Source organism: Oncorhynchus masou, chromosome 1 (assembly GCF_036934945.1).
Source record: "Oncorhynchus masou masou isolate Uvic2021 chromosome 1, UVic_Omas_1.1, whole genome shotgun sequence".
NCBI classification, from domain to species: domain Eukaryota; kingdom Metazoa; phylum Chordata; class Actinopteri; order Salmoniformes; family Salmonidae; genus Oncorhynchus; species Oncorhynchus masou.
In genome coordinates this window covers 63,870,802-63,891,176 of record NC_088212.1, presented here as the reverse complement: position 1 = coordinate 63,891,176, position 20,375 = coordinate 63,870,802, and the positions used below count along the sequence as shown (strand labels likewise).

General features: G+C 42.3%; 1 protein-coding gene across 1 annotated transcript in view; it reads right to left on the bottom strand.

The window, feature by feature from the left end:
- LOC135548026 (tight junction protein ZO-1-like) overlaps positions 1–20,096 on the bottom strand; it is a 142,489-nt gene extending 122,393 nt beyond the window's left edge. The window contains exons 1-2 of the mRNA XM_064977223.1: positions 19,713–20,096; positions 9,482–9,785 (exon numbers count right to left, since the gene is read on the bottom strand). Coding sequence (XP_064833295.1) covers positions 9,482–9,785; positions 19,713–19,807 — 399 coding nt within the window. The 5' untranslated portion in view covers positions 19,808–20,096. The remainder of the gene's footprint in view (positions 1–9,481; positions 9,786–19,712) is intronic.
- Positions 20,097–20,375: the final 279 nt, after the last annotated feature.

The window sequence follows — 20,375 nt, the reverse complement described above, 5'->3', positions numbered from 1 at the left end:
CAGGTGAAGAGTCTGAAAAGAGTTGCACAACAAAGCATTCAACTTAAATTAGTCTTCTGCATTTAACCCAACCCTGCTGAACCAGAGAGGTGCGGGGGCTGCCTTAATCAACGTCCACGTCATCAGCGCCCGGGGAGCAGTGGATGTTTTGGGTTAAAATTAAGGCTCTTCGTGTACAGTACAGACAAGTCAATAACGCTCAATGACATGTGGAACATTTCTCGACAACCTCCTTCATGAGTCTTGAAAACCTGCTCCTTTGTCCAAAGGTAAGTACAGTATACCTGAAGTCATAAACTGATCACAAATCTCCCCTCAGCTCATTAGTCTCAGGGAGAGTCTGTTTCAGTTCCATGGCATTGTTCTATATAATCGATCCTCTCTGCTTCAGGGCTGCCAGACATTGGCAGCTGCTTTGCATTAGAAGACAAATGGGGGAGCCATAGGTTTTCCCTGAATAATTAATAACAGCATTCCCAGGTGAGTTACATCTCCAAACTGACTCCTTCTTACTGCATTCAACTTCTGGAGGCTCTAGCGCTATATATATATTTTTTTCTCCTCAGCTAACATTTACAAAAATAACTAGAACGGCAAGAAAAACACTGCATTATGGAGTAGATCATTTTCTTAATCAATTATTCATGTTTTTGACTCCCATTCGTAAACCTCTATTACAATGGTCCTGGGCTACGTGAGGGAGAAAATGGATGCCAATGCAGCGACTGCATGTGAAAAAGCTAATCCAATGGCTATGAACTCAGTGAGGTGAAATGAAAACTGTCTCATATTGTCCTGTGCCATTGTGATAGTCCTGAGTTGGAAAACGAGAGGGGATAGTGCCTGGTAGGCTGGGGATGCGATTGAAATATGGGGAGAGAACATGAAGTGATGCAGCGAGGAAGGAGAGGTGGAGATAGTATTATGAATACCTTCTCTTGAGTGTCTTTGAAGACTAGCCTGATTGAAGGATGACTCAGCTTTGAATAGGAAATTATATAGAATCATTGTGATTACCATTCCCTCTATCTCGGATCCCTCGAATCAGGTAAATTCAGTAAAATCATATCTGGAACATTCTATAGAAATATCTAATCCAAATTCAATCTAATCCAAATTTGACTGGTATATACAGTGCATTCAGAAAGTATTCAGACCCCTTGACTTTTTCCACATTGTTACATTACAGCCTTATTCTAAAATGAAAAAACAACAACAATCTACACACAATACCCCATAATGACAAAGTGAAAACAGGTTTTTGCAAATGTATTCAAAATAAAAACAGATACCTTATTTACATAAGTATTCAGACCCTTTGCTATGAGACTTGAGCTCAGGTGCATCCTGTTTCTACAACTTGATTGGAGTCCACCTGGGGTAAATTAAATTGATAGGAAATTATTTGGAAAGGCACACACTTATCTATGTAAGGTCCCACAGTTGACAGTGCATGTCAGAGCTCTGAGACAGGATTGTGTTGAGGCACAAATCTGGGGAAGGGTACCAAAACAATTCTGCAGCATTGAAGGTCCCCAAGAACACAATGGCCTCCCTCATTCTTAAATGGAAGAAGTTTGGAACCACCAAGACTCTTCCTAGAGCTGGCCGCCCAGCCAAACTGAGCAATCGGGGGAGAAGGGCCTTGGTCAGGGAGGTAACCAAAAACCCAATGGTCACTCTGACAGAGCTACAGAGTTCCTCTGTGGAGATGGGAGAACTTTCCAGAAGGACAACCATCTCTGCAGCACTCCATCAATCAGGCCTTTATGGTAGAGTGGCCAGGCAGAAGCCATTCCTCAGTGAAAGGCATGTGACAGCCCGCTTGGAATTTGCCAAAAGGCATCTAAAGGACTCTCAGACCATGAGAAACAAGACTCTCCGGTCTGATGAAACCAAGATTAAACTCTTTGGCCTGATCCAACACCTCTGGAGAGACCTGAAAATAGCTGTGCAGCGACGCTCCCAATCCAAACTGACAGAGCTTGAGAGGATCTGCAGAGAAGAATGGAAGAAACTCCCCAAATACAAGTGTGCCAAGCTTGTAGCGTCATACCTAAGAAGACTCAAGGCTGTAATCGCTGCCAAAGGTGAGTAAAGGGTCTGATTTCTTATGCAAATGTGATATTTCTATTTATTTATTTATTTTAATTATAAATCTGTGTCATTATGGGGTATTGTGTGTAGATTGATGAGGAAAAAAACAATTGAATTCATTTTAGAATAAGGCTGTAAAGTAAACAAAATGTGGACCTCTCTCTCTCTCTCTCTCGCTCTCTCTACGTCTCTCTGGCTCTCTCCTCATACAATCTCATTTGTGATAGTGATATGGTGCTGCAAATCCTTCAGTGAAGAACACTGACTGCCAGCCTAAATGACAGCCAGGCTAGGCCTTGGGCTAAAACCTCCTCCTCCAGCTTGAGCAATAGATATTTCCTCTGAATTACATGTAACATCTGAAACATTCCCCTCCTATTGGAGGAGCATACGACCCCTAGGGAGGGAATACAAAAAGGGAGATAGAGAGTTATGTGGCTTAAATGGTTATCTGTGGGTATTCCTTTTACACACTTCTTCAATGTAAGGGTGTCCCATCGCTAGTCAAGGAAACCTCAAAATTGTGTTCAGAGGAGCCATACAATCACCCGGACATAAAGGTCTTGTATTGTGTTTATTACTGAAGAATAGGCAACCCTCCAAGGGGCTGGCTGGCAGGGTGTAACAGGAAGGCCATTGAGGCTCTGGGGAACATTCACTCACTCAGACTCTTTTTTTGCACACACAACGAGTCAAAATTAACTTCAGCCGTTAAAACTGTAGGTCTATATGAAATTACAGCATTAATAGCACTATTCATTTTGACTTCGATACTGATACCAGGTTTAGAATCACAATACTCGATACCATCACGATACTTTGATACCAAAACGATACCACAGCAAAAAAAGAAGGCGTATTAGTCAAAAATCACAGAATGGCACTTGATCCAGACAGATCTTTTGAGTTCAATACCATTACATCTGAAATTGAATGCATGCATTAATTAATCAATTAAACAATTAATCATACAATCAATTCAACACTGCTTTTTTTACATCTTAAATTGAGATTTTGAATGTATGCATTAATTAATCAATTAAACAATCATACAATCAATTCAAAACTGTTTTTTAGCAATCTACTACAAAACAACATAATGGTAATCATTTATTTGAATGGTAAATCTATTGATTATATGGGTAACTCAAGATGTAGCCTACTGTAGGTCTATTCACAATTCAGGTGAATGCATATTCAATAGGAGTGTGTGCATGCATTGAATTACTGATCTTGTTTTGCTGATTTTATGAGGCTACAGATGAAAGACAATCTGTTTACCTTCCATTTGGAACTTGTTTTATTGTACTGATCAACAACGTTAGCATAGAAGAAGCAATCTCTTTAAGACCCATGACGTCAATCACAGTCTGTTCAAGGCTTGAGCAAAGATAATCTAGACTGGGAGAGAAGTGAGGTTGGGGGAGACTAAGTGAATGAATACAGTTTTTGGTGACAATCAGCTTTGTAATCAGCTATATTTTTGCGTTATGGTTTGCATATAATCACAAACAAGGTACTCCAGTGAATTGATGTTGGCTTCACCTGTAAGCTAGCGAGGACATTTAGCCTACAAAGCTGGAAGCTACCGGTATCTTCTTGCATTGTGGTGTTCTAGCCTGTACTGGACATTGTTAAGAGGAACAGTAATTAGCAGTTTCAACATTTCGGCCGTGTCACATTATTCAAGTGTGTTAACATCTGTACAGCATAAGTGGTGATGCAGCCCAGACTCCCTGTGAGTTCAGTGGTTCTTCATGGCAGGCTAGAGCTAGCAATGAGGAAGTTGACCAGGCAAAGGGCTCTTGCGCTATGGTGACATCGGCTGCGCTGACAGACAGACTTGATACGCTCTCAATCAGTAAACGGCGTGAGACGTTTGACAGAAGTACCGAAAGTAACAAAAATATTAGTACCAAATTGTTTTTCATGTTCTAGAATCGAAAAAAAGCACAGATGTTTCGGTATAACGTGCAACACTAGTGTCAGTGTATTGCTGGATTGTAGCTTGCTATACTAGAAATGAATTATTACATGTATGAGGAATGTATATGGTGGGGTCAATGGAGATTGGATAAGAAGTATGGGTCTGGAAAGTTACTAAGTGAGGGAAAAGGCAATCACTTGGTTGCGGTCACTGATAAGGTTGGATAGCTGTGGATTGGTGAGGAATGTGGGCCGAGGTCAGGTCAGATGAAGGGAAAAGAAATAGCTTTATTACACACATCACTTAGCTTCCTGACTACAACAAATATGTATTGGCTGTCCAAATGTGCAAGGAGGAGAATAAATACTTGTGCTGGTGGAAACATGGCTTTGTCTTTTCAGCAGTTTGACCCATTGGGTGAATAAACTTAGTTTGAATAAACTTGTTTAGAGCTTTGACTAATTGTCTGTTAGTTTTTCACTGTTTGTCAGAACCTAACATTGTGTGTGTGAATGAGAGCATGAATGTGTATCCACTCAGGATAGCCATGCTGCTCTGTGCCACCTAGGCCAACGGCTGGTCCATTACTGCCACCTCCAGCTCCACCACATCAATAATGGATTAACTTCTGTAAAATGCAAATGGTGCTTTTCTAAATTTAGTCATAATGAGTCCCTCTCGTGCACAGACGACAGGCCGGCTGCTGTGTAGGTGGCGAATAATGAGCCCCTACCCAGACACATGACGACAGGCCGGCTGCTGTGGAGGTGCCGAATGATGAGCCCTTACCAAAATACATCTCCCAATGACATCCTCATCAAAAACACAAAATAAGCAGATACAGCTGTTAGTTTAGGCTCCTCTTCCACTGGGTAATGTCTGAGTCTGTGTTGGTATCAAGGGGATTCTAGTGAGGGTGGCGCAGTAAACACAAGATGTCTCATGACAGATGTCTAAAGCAAGTGCAAATCTGTGTGTATTTATGTAAGGTGAATGTTACAAAATGTTGGCTATGTAAGAGAGCTGGCTGTTTTAATGCATGAAATGTCCTGTGTGTTCCAGTGGCCCTAAAAAGCAGTCTTATTGTGCATTAGCGGCAAGTTGGCATGCTCTCACTTCATAAACCGGTGGTTGCTTTTCCGACACCCATCCCCCTCTCCCCATTCAGAGCAATTCATATGAGATGACCAGAGAGGAGAAACCCACTGCCAGCCAAGCCAAGCTGCTCTCAGCTACAGCAGAATACCAGGGTTGTCATGGTTTTTAGAGCTTGATTCAAGCAGCTTACTATTTATCAGATTACTCTTTTTAGAAGAATAAATCACTCACTCAGTCAGTCAGGGACATATGGAATGCTTGGGGTTTCACAGAACTCAATGCTGAACTGACAGAAGTCACATATTGCATAAGTGAGGGTGTTCTCTGCGTGCGTGCGTGCGTGCGTGCGTGCGTGCGCGTGTGTGTGTGTGTGTGTCTGAGAATGATTACCAAGGCTACATTGCACTGATTCCCTTTCCATACAAGCTTTCTAGTATAACCGGTGTGCCATTTCTGAGGGAAGCCACATAATAACAACATACAGTGCCTTCAGAAAGTATTCACACCCCTTGACTTACAGTAGCTTGCAAAAGTATTCACCCCCGTGGAATTAAAATAGATTTTTTGGGGGTTTGTATCATTTGATTTACACAAATTCCTACCACTTTGAAAATTCAAAATATGGTTTATTGTGAAACAAACAAGAAATAAGACAAAAAACTGAAAACTTGAGCGTGCATAACTACTCACAACCCCAAAGTCAATACTTTGTAGAGCCACCTTTTGCAGCAATCTGCAAGTCTCTTGGGGTATGTCTCTATAAGCTTGGCACTTCTAGCCACTAGGATTTATGCCCATTCTTCAAGGCAAAACTGCTCCAGCTCCTTCAAGTTGGATGGGTTCCGCTGGTGTACAGCAATCTTTAAGTCATACCCCAGATTCTCAATTGGATTGAGGTCTTGGCTTTGACTGGGCCATTCCAAGACATTTAAATGTTTCCCCTTAAACCACTCGAGTGTTGCTTTAGCAGTATGCTTAGATTCATTGTCCTGCTGGAAGGTGAACCTCTATCCCAGTCTCTGGAAAACTGAAAAAGAATTTCCCTGTATTTATTAACGTCATCCATCATTCCTTCAATTCTGACCAGTTTCCAGGTCCCTGCAGATGAATAACATACCCATAGCATGATGCTGCCACCACCATGATGTTCCCGAGGTGTTGGGTTTGAGCAAGACATAGCGTTTTCCTTAAGTGCCAAAAAGCGAAATTTTAGTCTCATCTGACCAGAGTAGCTTCTTCCATATGTTTCGGGAGTCTACCACATGCCTTTTGGTAAACCACAAACGTGTCTGCTTATTTGTTTTCTTTAAGCAATGGCTTTTTTTCTGGCCCCTCTTCCATAAAGTCCAGCTCTGTGGAGTATACAGCTTAAAGTAGTCCTATGGATAAATACTCCAATCTCCACTGTGGAGCTTTGCAGCTCCTTCAGGGTTATCTTTGGTCTCTTTGTTGCCTCTGATTAATGCCCTGCTTGCCCGGTCCGTGAATTTTGGTGGGTGGCCCTCTCTTGACAGGTTTGTTGTGGTGCCATATTCTTTCCATTTTTTAATAATGGATTTAATGGTGCTCTGTGGGATGTTCAAAGTTTCTGATATTTTTTTATAACCCAACCCTGATCTGTACTTCTCCACAACTTTGTCCCTGACCTGTTTGGAGATCTCCTTGGTCTTCATGGTCCCACCTGCTTGGTGGTATCCCTTGCTTAGTGGTGTTGCAGACTCTGGGGCCTTTCAGAACAGGTGTATATATACTGAGATCATATGACAGATCATGTGACATTTAGATTGCAAACAGGTGGACTGTATTTAACAAATTATGTGACTTCTGAAGGTAATTGATTGTTTCCAGATCTTATTTAGGGGCTTCATAGCAAAGGGGGTGAATACATATGCACGCACCACTTTTCCATTTAAAAAAAATTTTTTTTAAACAAGTTATTTTTTTCACTTCAACAATTTGGACTATTTTGTGTATGTCCATTACATGAAATCCAAATAAAAATGTAAATTACAGGTTGTAATGCAAAAAAATAGGGGGGGGGGGGGGGGGGTGAATACATTTGCAAGGCACTTTATTCCACATTTTGTTGAAGCATGAATTCAAAATGGATAAAATAGATGTTCTCACCCATCTACACACAATACTCCATAATGACTAATTAAAAACATGTTTTAAGGACCTTTTGGCAAATGTATTGAAAATGAAATACAGAAATATCTCATTTACATAAGTATTCACACCCATGAATCAATACATGTTAGAATGATATTTGGCAGCGATTACAACTCTCTAAGAGCTTTTTTAAATTCTTCAAACTCAGTCAAGTTGGTTGTTGATCATTGCTCGACAGCAAGTCTTTCTATCGATTTTCATGCCAATTTAAGTCAAAACTGTAACTAGGCCGCTCAGGAACATTCAATGTCGTCTTGGTAAGCAAATCAAATGTATATTTGGCCTTATGTTTTAGGTTATTAACCTGCTGAAAGATGAATTTGTCTCTCAGAGTCACACCCTGATCTGTTTCACCTGTCTTTGTGATAGTCTCCACCCCCCCCTGGTGTTGCCCATCTTCCCCATGATCCTCTGTGTATTTATACCGGTGTTCTCTGTTTGTCTGTTGCCAGTTGGTTTTGCTTCGTCAAGTCTACCAGCGCTTACTCTCTGTTCCTGTCTCTCGATTGTTCCTGTTTTCTAGTTGTTTTCCCGGTTTTGACCTTTTCTACCTACCCTGAGCCTGCCTGCCGTCCTGTATCTTTGCCCCACCTATCTGGATTACTGACCTCTGCCCACCCTGACCCTGAGCCTGCCTGCCATCCTGTACCTTTGCCCCACCTATCTGGATTACTGACCCCTGCCTGCCCTTGATCTGTCTTTTGCCTGCCCCTGTTGGATTAATAAACTGTTGTTTAGCCGACGTTGTCTGCATCTGTGTCTTACCTTGAAACGTGATACCCAGTGTCTGTTGGAAAGCAAACTCCTCTAGGATTTTGCCTGTGCTTAGCTCTATTCTGTTTTTTTTTTAATCATAAAAACATCCCTAATCCTTACTGATGGCAAGCATACACATAACATGAAGCAGCCACCACCATGCTTGAAAATATTAAGAGTGGTACTCAGTGATAGGTTGTGTTGGATTTGCCCCAAACATAATGCTTTGTATTCAGGACATAATGTTCAATTCTTTGCCACAAGTTTTGAAGTTTTCCTTTAGTGCCTTTTTGCAAGCAGTATGCATGTTTTGGAATATGTTTTATTCTGTACAGGCAACTTTCTTTTCACTCTGTCATTTAGGTTAGTATTGTGGAGTAACTACAATGTTGTTGATCCATCCTCAGTTTTCTCCAATCACAGACATGAAATTGTAACTGTTTTAAAATCACCATTAGCCGCATGGTGAAATCCCAGAGACGTTTCCTTCCTCTCCGGCAACTGAGTTAGGAAGGACGCCTGTATCTTTGTAGTGACAGGGTGTATTGATACATCTTCCAAAGTGTAATTAATAACTTCATCATGCTCAAAGGGATATTTAATCCATTTTAAATTCAGGCTGTAAGGGGTGTGAATCATTTCAGAAGGCAGTGTACTGACAACTATCACTGAGTAAGTGGGAGGCTTCCGATTTTCAGTGAGATATATGTCTATATGTCTGTAGACCCTATAGAAATCAGTTCAGCCTGTATCGGTAAGGGAAGAGGTTCAAATAGCAACTGCTTTTCATGTATGAGGACAGAGATCAAAGCTTTGCTTTACACCACACTCCAATAGAATACCATCTCCCTAAGGGAACCCAATAATGCAGCTAGCTCGTGGTTTTATCTTTCTTAAAAGTTCAAAGGTAGTAGACCCTATTTACAATTATTTTAAAAAGGGGCAAAATATCAACTTAATTTGCTGTTTGTGAAGAATGTACTATTTGTCCCCAGATAAACAGGAAGTTACGTAACAATATTCATGATTTAGTTTAATAACACACCCCTATTTATATTCCCTTGTAAGCACTTACTTGAACTTACGTGTAGGCACTTACATGAACTGAAAAGCCCATTTGTACAGCAAAGACAGTCATCATGTTTGCTATTTTGGCAGGGAAAAGAATAAAGCCATTTCCCTTTTAAATCGTCTCTTCAATGCCTTTGATAATATTAAAGAGTTTGTTTAGATTCTTGACCTAGCATTCAGAATTTGACTGCAGGGGGTTTAGAGAATAGCATTTAAGCAGCATAATGTACGATAATATAAAAATTGAGGGTGACATATCCTCATGTCCTCAGAAAATTGTCATTAGAAAGAATACATGCATATGCACACGCAAACTTGCGCACACCACCACACACACATTTTAGTCCGTTTAGAACTTACATTGGAGTCGAGCAGGTCTATGCTGTCCAGGCTCTTGCTGCGGTGAATACGGCCCTTGATCCTGCGGAGGGAGGGCTTGCCCTGGGTCATGGGCAGCGAGAGTGTGGAGGTGGCAAACATTACACTGCATCCTCCTATAGCACCAGAACCACACATAGCACCTGCACGAGCAGCGGCACGAGCAGCTGCAGCATCTTCTGCAGCTGCTTCTGCTGAATCCTGAGCTTCCGTAATGGCAGCAGAGGAAGCAGCGGTGCCTATCCCTGTGGCACCTATCCCTGACAATCCATCTGTGGGAGTCACCCTGGAACACAGAGGGAGACAGAGGGACAGAGACACCACATTTGCGTTAACATACAGTACATACATACAAAATTACCACCACACCACACACCTTCAAAATGGAGGGACAAAGCTCAAGGCTAGCAGCACAGGATGAACTGAGGTAGGAGACAGCGGATACTCAGCTGAATACAGGATAGATCAAAACGTTTTTTCCCTTTTCTCTTCATTTCTTTAAAGGACACTTTTCCCTGTTGGGTTGCAATGCATTCAAGGCAAATGTGCATAATTGGGTGTAATGTCATGTGGCCCCCGGGGGACTGAGGTTTGGAGCATCCTTCCTACTCCTCCATTATTCAGCCAGAGCTAGGCTCTACCATGCACCGCCACACTCTCCCTCTGAAGAGAACCGCTAGCTGAACAGAACCGCCAGGGCCCAAGGCTACACTCATCCCCCCACAGACCCCCAGCCTGCGGGAATCCAGATGTTGGAGAGGATCGGGGCTTCTGGAGGCTATACTGTCACAGCAGATCATTTATGCGGCTGCTGCTGCTTGGGGGAAAACTATAACCTTTATACACATATCCGGTCCCACTGTCAAACAGCCTAAAACTGCTATAGCCCTCCGAGTTTAGGAATCAAAACAGGCGATGTGAAAGCTGTGAGGAGGCGAGAGAGGAAGTGGTAGAACTCCGTGTCAAAGATTGTAGGGAAATCACGATTAAGCTCCTAAAGGTTTGTAACAGCTTTGTAAACGTTTTTGAAATGGCTCCAACTATGGCTGCAGCAACAGCAGCAGAAGCACTAGAGCTCTGGGTATAGAGTGCTTTAGTGACATTACTGCAATACAATAGTGCTGACTACCCAGCCCTCCTTTCTGCAAGCTGATTACTTATTCAAGTAATGTCATGGCATGTATGGTAAGCACTTTCGACCTGCAGAAAGTTAGACCTCAGGGCTGCACCGATACACATCTCCTTTGCTTTTAAGAGCAGTAAATGGTATGGATCGTGAAAGGGGTCTATTGAGAGGTGATTCTATAAAGACAACAAGACAGGGTCGAATCGGAATATTCTGTGATCACTTTTGAGTTTTCTGTTGTCACCATTTATTCACAATGCAACAAAGCTTCTCACAAGAAGAAACATGCTTTACTTTGAATTCAAATAAAACGATGAGCATCAAACAGAGCATAAGACCACTGCTGCATGTCTATAAGTGCCTTCTATATGTTGATACCACTGACTGTGTCTCAACAGATTCAGAACAGATGCAAGATAAGAGAACAGAGACCAAATTTATCTCTGTTGAATCGTGATTGGGCCATACACATGCTGATGTATTCACTGGCACTGAAGCTACCTACCGGCTCCCAAAACCAAAAACCTCTAGGACAAGCCTGGGGACTGCCTCCCCTCAGTGCCCTGCTCGGCATCACATTCCCTGCTCTGGCCCCGTGATGATGGCTGATGGGCAGCAGCCCTGATGTAGAGGCTGGAAGCTGCCTGGGCTTCTCTCCCATGACCTCTTCACTCGTCTGCGACTGACCAACCCAGCCCACGCACACCAGGGATTTACTTTCAAAGCTACCAGAGTGCTCTCTCTCTGTCTCACACACACACCACACACACACCACACACACACACACACACACCGTTCAATCTGGAGGAGCCTCTGACAACCACAATCCCAGAGTCTTACTGTTAATAGCAGCTGTGAAGAGGGGATTCCATTCATACAGCCGAGTGGCAGCGTAGAAAGCCCTGTGGGGTTCTGGAGTGTATTTCTAAGAATGAAAGACTTGCATTCAGATGGATGGTATGGCACTGTAGCTGTGCTCTCCCTCTGCTCTGATACAGGCTATGGATGGAGCACTGATCATGGTACAGTACCTCTGGGTCAACTGGCCCATGCAGAGGGACCATGCAGAAACTCTATGTGGTACACTCTACTAACCCATCTACATGAAAATAAAGCACACAGAAGTATCCTTGTGAGAGTGGATACTTTGGAAACTTTGCGTTCCAACGAAACAGAAATAAACTTGCCGCATGTGCAAATATGGACTGCTTTCCTTGCTGTTGTGAAGAAAGGCAGTAAATTTGTGAGCAGCTTAGACTCAAACACTGTTTGTCCTATCCCTTGCGTACCCTTCCAACAAACAATGCATAAACTTTAAGAAAAGAAAAAAGAAAAGAAAATGTAAGCAGTAACTCTTGCGAGAGGTGAAGTTTATGAATATTACATGAAGATTTGTCCAGAAATAGAGAATCTCCCTTACTGCAGAGGACTGAAGAGGTCATCACTGCGTTTTACTGACAACCTTAGCATGGTTCTTGATACACACGTCTTTTACCAGCCTGGTCTGATAAACTAGACGTAACATAGTAAATGTAAATCCGGGATACTCAAGTTAGTATGATGTGCTACGTTTGGTATGGTTACGTAAGACAGAAGGTTCCTTAATTAAGGCAAAGACGAATGTAGGGTGGTTGGTCTGGGTGGATTGGTGGGCGTCTAGCAACCGTCTAGCAACCAAAAGGTTGCAAGTTAGAATCTCATCACGGTCAAATTAGCAACTTCTTTTTAGCAACTTTTTAATACTTACTAATATTTAGCTACTTTGCATGTGAGCTAACCCTTCCCCTAACCCTAGCATTTACCCGTTTAGCTAACCCTTTAACTAACCCTTTAACTTCTTATGGCTGGGGGGAGGTATGAGTAGCTTGGATGAATAAGGTGCCCAGAGTAAACGGCCTGCTACTCAGGCCCGGGAGCAAAGATATGCATGGTATTAGTATATTTGGATATAAAACACTCTGAAGTTTCTAAAACTGTTTGAATGATGTCTGTGAGTATAACAGAACACATATGGCAGGATAAAACCTGATAAAAAATCCAACCAGGAAGTGGGAAATCTGAGGTTTGTAGGTTTTCAACTATTTGCCTATCCAAAATACAGTGTAAATTATATAACGTTTTTGACTTTGTCTGGACTAAGTGCCTGCGCCTCGTGAATTTGTGAACTAAACGCGCGAACAAAAAGGAGGTATTTGGACATAAATGATGGACTATTGAGAAAAAAAACATTTATTGTGGGACTAGGATTCCTGGGAGTGCATTCCGATGAAGATCATCAAAGGTAAGTTAATATTTATAATGCTATGCTAAGTTAACCTAACTCCTAAACTTAACCCTTAACTAGCATTAGTCAGCTAGCTAATGTTAGCCACCTAGCTAGAATTTGTAACATATCATACATTTTAGAAATTCGTAACATATAATATGAATTGTAATTTGTAACATATCATACTAACTGTAGTCTCTCGGATTTCTGTACAGAATAATACGGTATGCTTTGAGACCAGGTTGCTTATACTGGGTAGTGAACACATAACATTATGCCATACCAGAGCTTTCGCCCCTAAACATCTATTATGGATCATCTCTGATTCAGCATTGACGCATTTTAAAAGACATGGATAGAGTTATGTCATCACCGCAATAGCGCTAATGGTTTTGAAATGCAGCAGTTTAAATCCACTGTCCTCACCACACAGTCCACGTCATACACAGCTTGTCCATTCACTCAAATAGGACAGTAGGTGTTTTGGAAGCACTGGTACATTAGTAGTCATAATAATGACGACCTATACGTCTTTGATGCCAGATACAAAATTTAATATAATCAGTGTCAACAAGGTGAACTAATTATCAAAAACAATATGGATGCTTAGATTTGACATGATGCAGTAAGTGGACATTAGAAAAGCTAAATGCCTATTTTACATCATCAACATGGCCTATCTGGGTAGTCAGTGAAAACTGATACCTGACAGCAGTGCTATACGTCCTTGACCTTGGAACACAGGAAGTAAAACAAATGTGCTGTGGGGCTGAATGGTACAGTGCAACACAGCATCACATCTAGCACACTGACTGATACATACACCCTACAGCACACGTGTCAAACTCATTCCAAGAAGGGCCGAGTGTGTGCGGGTTTTCGCTCCTCCCTTGTCCTTGATTGATGAATTAAGGTCACTAATTAGCAAGGAACTCCTCTTACCTGGTTGTCTAGTGCTTAAGGATGCACTATGCAGAAATTGCTCTGCCATTTCCTGGTTGCTAGAATTTGAATAGTTTACATGACAAAACAAGTAAGTGTAGTGTAGAGAATCATTGTACCATCTAAACCGCTGTGAAATATATTTTCCATAAACAAAAATATTGCATTTCCAACTGTTTTGAGCTGGTGTACAAAACCAAAAGATGCAAAAACGAAACTTTTGAATGTTGAAGCATAGAAATAGCACACACGTAACAGATCTACTGCTTTTTAGACTTGCTTTCAATGACATATCTATAACTCACATTTCTATGTGAATTTGGTCGGTTCGCCCAAAAAGTAACATATTGCAACTTTAAGCAAGGGAAGCATAGAAATAGAGCACACAAAACATGTCTACCGCTTCTTAGACTTGCGTGCAATGAGAAAGAAAGGTGTGTTATAGATCTGTCAATGTGAATTTGCAGAGACACTCAGCACTCTGTGGATCGAGTTTGACACCCCTGCTCTACAGTTACTACTATTAGCTACTGGGTCCAGACTAGCTCTATGATTCAGATGTGGGATCAGTAGACTTAATTTAATCATTGTGCTGGTGATCATCAAACATATCCTTAGGTCTTATGTAACCTTCCGTTGACCTTCATATGAGAAAGTCTTTGCTGTTGAAATTGTTCTCAGCTGTCTACCAAACACATTCAAAAGAGACTGGATTGTCACTACACAAATCCGAAACATGAAAGAAACAAACGCGTCTCTATTTTCTGTGGTCTATATATAAAACATTCAACCATCAACTCCCTGTTCAGAGTCTATGCATGGAGTGTCAGAAAGTGTTGTCCTTTGTAGGACAAGCTTATTTCAGCATACAGCTCCATAATCAAAGCACAATAGTTCTGTTGGATTTAAAAAAAAAAAGCTATTCAATGTTTAAAATGCTCAAGAGTTAGGATCAAAGCTTGCTTACAGTACAGCCATTGTGTCTAAATCCAATGGAAAGGACTAGGGTCTTCAGCAATGCAATGTTTAAGTACCTCTGAAGTATTTAGTTATGACAGTTCCTCACACAGTGTGCACCCTGCAGAACAATCGTCTGGACTTAACCAAGACAACAAAGGCCAGAGCATGGGTCTGATACCTCTGTCTCAGGCTTTTCTGTTGGAGGAGGAAGAAAGAACACAGCAGACACATCAATAACTGTATCTGGGCCATTTCAGAAACTCACTGCACTGCACAGAAGAGGCCTATGTTTCATCCTGTGAGCCTGAGAGGGACTGAAGGACAGTACGGTCAGCACGTGGTCTACTATAGGCTCTCCTGGCTAAGCCTGGCCGGACCTAACATCCCCTGAGCTCCACCACTACAACACATTACTCATCCACTACAGGCTTCATCCCTCCTGGAGCGTGGGATGACTAGAGAGGCATTTTGCTGCATCCCATTTGCATCCCTGAGATTAACAACGTCATGATGCGTAAAAAAAAAATGAAAGGGCCAAAACAAAGCAAAGCATATTAAACCAAGTGGACATCCTTGGAAAATATAATCGGGGAATAAAAAAACAGCAGGTGTTATTTAAACTCTGAGTGCATGAGGTGACCAGGAGAAAGGTGGGCAGGCAGGTGGGATCGGAGGGTTCGCCACCCTGATTAGGTAGGCTAGACAACTCTGACAGATGGATAGACAGATTAGGCCTAAAGACATGTATCTAACTTGACAGGCCAACGGTCACATCCGAACACTGTGGTGACCCCTGTGGAGAGGCACATAAAGAACCACCATTAACACAGTCACACGCCTCATCTTTCCTGATCACTTCTCCACGTGCAGTAGATCCTCCTTATTAGAAAGGGTGAAACACTTACAATAAAAGCACAGCTTGGCATTATGTCTGGTAATGGAGTGTAAAGTGTATTGACCCAAGTCCAGGTTGACACTAGGTTCTGACTAACAGTGTGTAAACGGAATGTAAGGATAATAAATTAACAGTAGGGCAGGAACATCTGCTCAGCATCTGGGTGATGGGGGATCTGTCCATGGACTGCACTGAGGTGAGGAAAAAGCCTTCCTTAACCCTAACCGGCAAGGTGAGAGCTGCAGGGCATCTCACTGAATGTGAGCTAACTCCAGTAAAATGCTTCTGTTTCTTTCTTTAGGGTAGTTGAGTCACCTTGTCATACTTCCCAGACTATTCACTTTGCGAAAGCTGGATATAGTTCCTAAAAGAGAAATATAAAACGCCCAGTGTAGAGGACATTACCAAGTTCAAATGGGAAAGGTACATGGGGTTAGCTAGTTTGTCATGTCCTCCGGTGTTTGTGGCGCGGTGACAGATTCCATCTTGTCAGCCTCCTGCGAGTCTTCATGACAGGCATGAGTCATTCTGGCCGGGAGCATCTTACTGACTCACAGATTTTAACAGTCATGCTTCTCCACGTCTGTATCTTCCTGGAGGGGATAAATGTCTGATAGGTCTTGTTGTCATTGCTCCTCCAGCCAGGCTTTTATAGGAGCAATTACTGCAGCTACAATACCGTGAGGTCACGAAGGCCCCGAAAACAGGCTCAGTGCTTGCTGAATTAATGCACCATTGGTCTGTGTGTGAAGGGAAAACTATTGTTTTTTGGAATTAACTACACAAATTCAGTGAATGTATTAATCTGATAAATGAATGACAGAGAGAGAGAGAGAGAGAGAGAGAGAGAAAGGTGGGGGGGGGGAAAAAGACAGTGACAGATGGATCAGAATCATGTCAGGTGATGTGTGTCAGGTCTCTCGACCTGTGTGCACCTACGTTGTAAATTTTAATTCATAGGCTAGGTTGTAGCAACCTCATGATGGATATTGGGAAAATTTGAGTATCATGTAGCCTAAACCTATCGCTGTTACATTGAACTGGGTGAATGGAATATGAATGACAGTCATCCAATATGCTGTAATAGAAATAAGACCACGCTCATTAAACAAACAAAAAAATCTCCCTCATCTTAAACGGCACTGACCACCACTGGGGTACACGGAGTTTACCAAACATTAGGAACACCACCCCCTTATGCCCTCAGAACAGATTAAATTAAATCGGGGAATGGACTCTACAAGGTGTCGAAAGCATTCCACAGGAATACTGGCCCATGTTGACTCCAATTTCCACAGTTGTGACAAGTTGGCTGGATGTCCTTTGGATGGTGGACCATTTTTGATACACACAGGAAACTATTGAGCGTGAAAAAAATCCAGCAGCGTTGCAGTTCTTGACACAAACAGGTGTGCCTGGCACCTACTACCATACCATATTCAAAGGCACTTAAATATTTTGTTTTGCCAATTCACCCTCTGAATGGCCCACACACATAATCCATGTCTCAACTATCTCAATGCTTAACATGTTTCCTCCCCTTCATCTAAACTGATTGAAGTGGATTTAGCAAGTGACAGCGTAAAGGGATCATATATTTCACAAAGATTCACCTGGTCAGTCTGTCATGAAAAGAGTTGTTCATGTTTTGTACACTCAGTGTATATTAACAGCTATCCTCCTATCCTTTTTAATGTGGTCAGTGTTGGCTCCATACAGAGCACCCTGCTTTGTATGATAAACCCACTTGCAACCATCTTGAATGATGCCTGATTCAAATGCCCCCCCCACCCCCATGAGGTGAAGGCACTGGATGGGGGCAGCCACAAGTCAATAAACCCAATTTAATCTGTTCACTTTAGTGCAATAAACCAGCTGAGAGGAGATTACAACCATTCTGGCCAATGACTCAATCCAAAACAACAAGAAGTTAGCCTAGCAGGGGCTAACTGGCTTCTGCTTGGGGCATCTAACATGTCCATCGGTCCGTCAGGCAATATCGTAATCTCCTTTTAATGGGTATCCCCCTCCCCCCATCACGGGATGGGATGACCCTGAGATCCACCGCACCGCCTCTCTTAAGGGAGCAGTGTCAAAAAAAGAACCACAGTGCTTGCTGCTGCTCTCTCAACACTAGTGACAGCATTCACACAAAGAAAGGAGGAACACATTCTAGAATAGAAAACATTCTTCCCACTCCCAATCTGAGAATTTTTGACTGCTGATCTGGAATTTTCTTCACACTCAGAATTGGAATGTTTTCATAAATATCCCCCAGAATGAGCTCTGCTAGATCGGATACAATAAACCAATAAACCACTGTTTGTTTGTCATCGAAGACTAATACCACTGAATTTGGCCGGATTATGTCACATGCTTAACGTCATTTGTGTGGATTACAGATGAGGAAACAGTGCACATGCGATCATGCGGAAGAAAGAAATACCAACCAATCCCTTCCATTGATTCCCTACTAGAATGATTGATTTTCTTATTTACTCTGATTAATTTACTTATTTACTTTGATTTTCTTTATTTTTCCTGCAGCAGTAAGGGTTTGATTTCATGATATGGTGGTTACTAAGACACTAAGTAAAAGGGTTTAGGAGAACAGCCAAACAAAAGGTAGTTGACACGGCTTTGTCCTGGTCTTACCGTGTCTACTGCAGTATAATACAGAACCACTCCATGTTTCCATAGGTTGAACTGAACTAAACCACTGAGGTATAAGGTAAAGTGAATATAGTATGGTGGTCACATCTGGATTGACGAATCGTGTTCTGTATAATGGATGGATGGTAAATGAGATTATACGTCAATCTGGTTATCAACAGACAGGTGGGAAGGCTGAGATGTAGACACGCACCACAGAGAGCGTGACAGGGGTTCTGATGATTAGATGCACCCATCAACAGGAATTCCTCCCAGTGATATAGCTTACTATGCACCAGTAATTCCTGTTTTACAGTAGTATTGAACAATGACTAATAACAGAAGGAGATCATGCTTCATGCTACATATTTTCACGCTATTCATTTGAATTAGATGCAGAGATCAAAAAATGAAGATAGCAATAATTATTCTGATTTCACAGGGTAGTATTAGCATTTCTAACAAGTGGGTAATAATGACATGGTGGGGCAGGAAGTGGACTGTGTGAAAGGCAAATGTACTGGAATTAGAAATGCCACAAAGACAGAGACAAAATCGAGTCCACACAGTATACATCAGACTAAAATATAATGTCTCTGACATATTTTGACACATTGTGTCTAGATAACAATGCCTTTATTACTCCGTTTCACCTGGTCTTTCATCTTTTCTGGTTCTTTCTAGAGCATCACAGTAAATGTGTGATTTCTTCCTCTGAGAGGGATGTGCCACCAGTAGTTATCCAAAAACAGAGGCACAGATACAACTGGAATGTAGTGGAATTACAACCCCCCCTGCCCAATACAAACATATAGGGAGAGACACAACCATGTACAAGCAAAAAACACACAGGCAGATTACAACCATGTACTACTGGAATACTATCACCCTGCCCAAATAACACACAGTGTAGGCACAGATACAACCAAGTAGGCATTACAAACCAGGTAGACATTGCCTAAAATACATACATGACAGATACAAATATGTATCGGCATTGGCTAACAATCCCCCTTCCCAGAAAACACAAATACAACATATACCGGCACACAATCTTCCTCCCTGCCCACTACCACAGCCGTGGCAACATTGAGCACAAAGAGCGAGGCTTGAGCTGACTTCCGCAAACAGCTGCTGCTCACCCTAACTAAGCATGTCACACAGAGAGACTCCCACTCTCCTTGACAACAAAGCTAAAAAGCTAATTGTGCAGCCGGAGCACAAGCACAATGGCTGTGTGGTTCCTCTCTCTGTCCTCCTCTCCGCTGTCATTAGTTAAGACTGATACGGTAGACTGTACATACACAACGCTATCCTCCTCTCCTCTCCTCAGCATCACCCCTGTTCCCCGCATGGTGAAATCCATACTCACCACATCTGTCTCTTAGGAGGGATGCAATTGTCTCTGTTGATGGCAGTCACCCCCATAGCCATCTGTATCACCGTTATGTATTTCTGGTACTTCATGTTGTCCACCACTACTAGGAATCCACACCACAAACCAGTTTATGGAAAACATGTAATTTCTATTCGCTGGCATCCGCCTGCACCGCGTCTTCCTTGTTCAGCATCAGAACGCCATTTCCAGCGCTGAAGGACTGACAGGGAAAACACTCCCCACGGAGCTCAACAAAAGGTACTTTGCCGCTGCAACCCATGTCTGCAATGACACCCTAATCTCATTAGTGCTCAAGAATAGATGGCTTATCCATTCAATGTTAGTCAGGACCACAACATTGTTTTGTTGTTCGCCCTAGAGGCACTTTTCTTTGGGAAAAAAACTCTAGCTAGCGAAACGCTGCAGCGGCACCCAAATGTCCGTGTGTGAGGTAGGAGAGAGTGTGCTGTGCGTGTGTTTAACGAGAAAGAGCAGGGAAGAGAGGCGTTAGAGAGAGGGAGGGAGAGGGAGGGAGGGAGAGTGAGTGCATGTAGAGCTGAGAGGGGTTCTTGTCCAATGAATAAATCTTGATATTTAATTTGGGTGCATGATATAGTTTTTTTTGTTTTCTCAGAACAAACACAGGGTTCATAATTA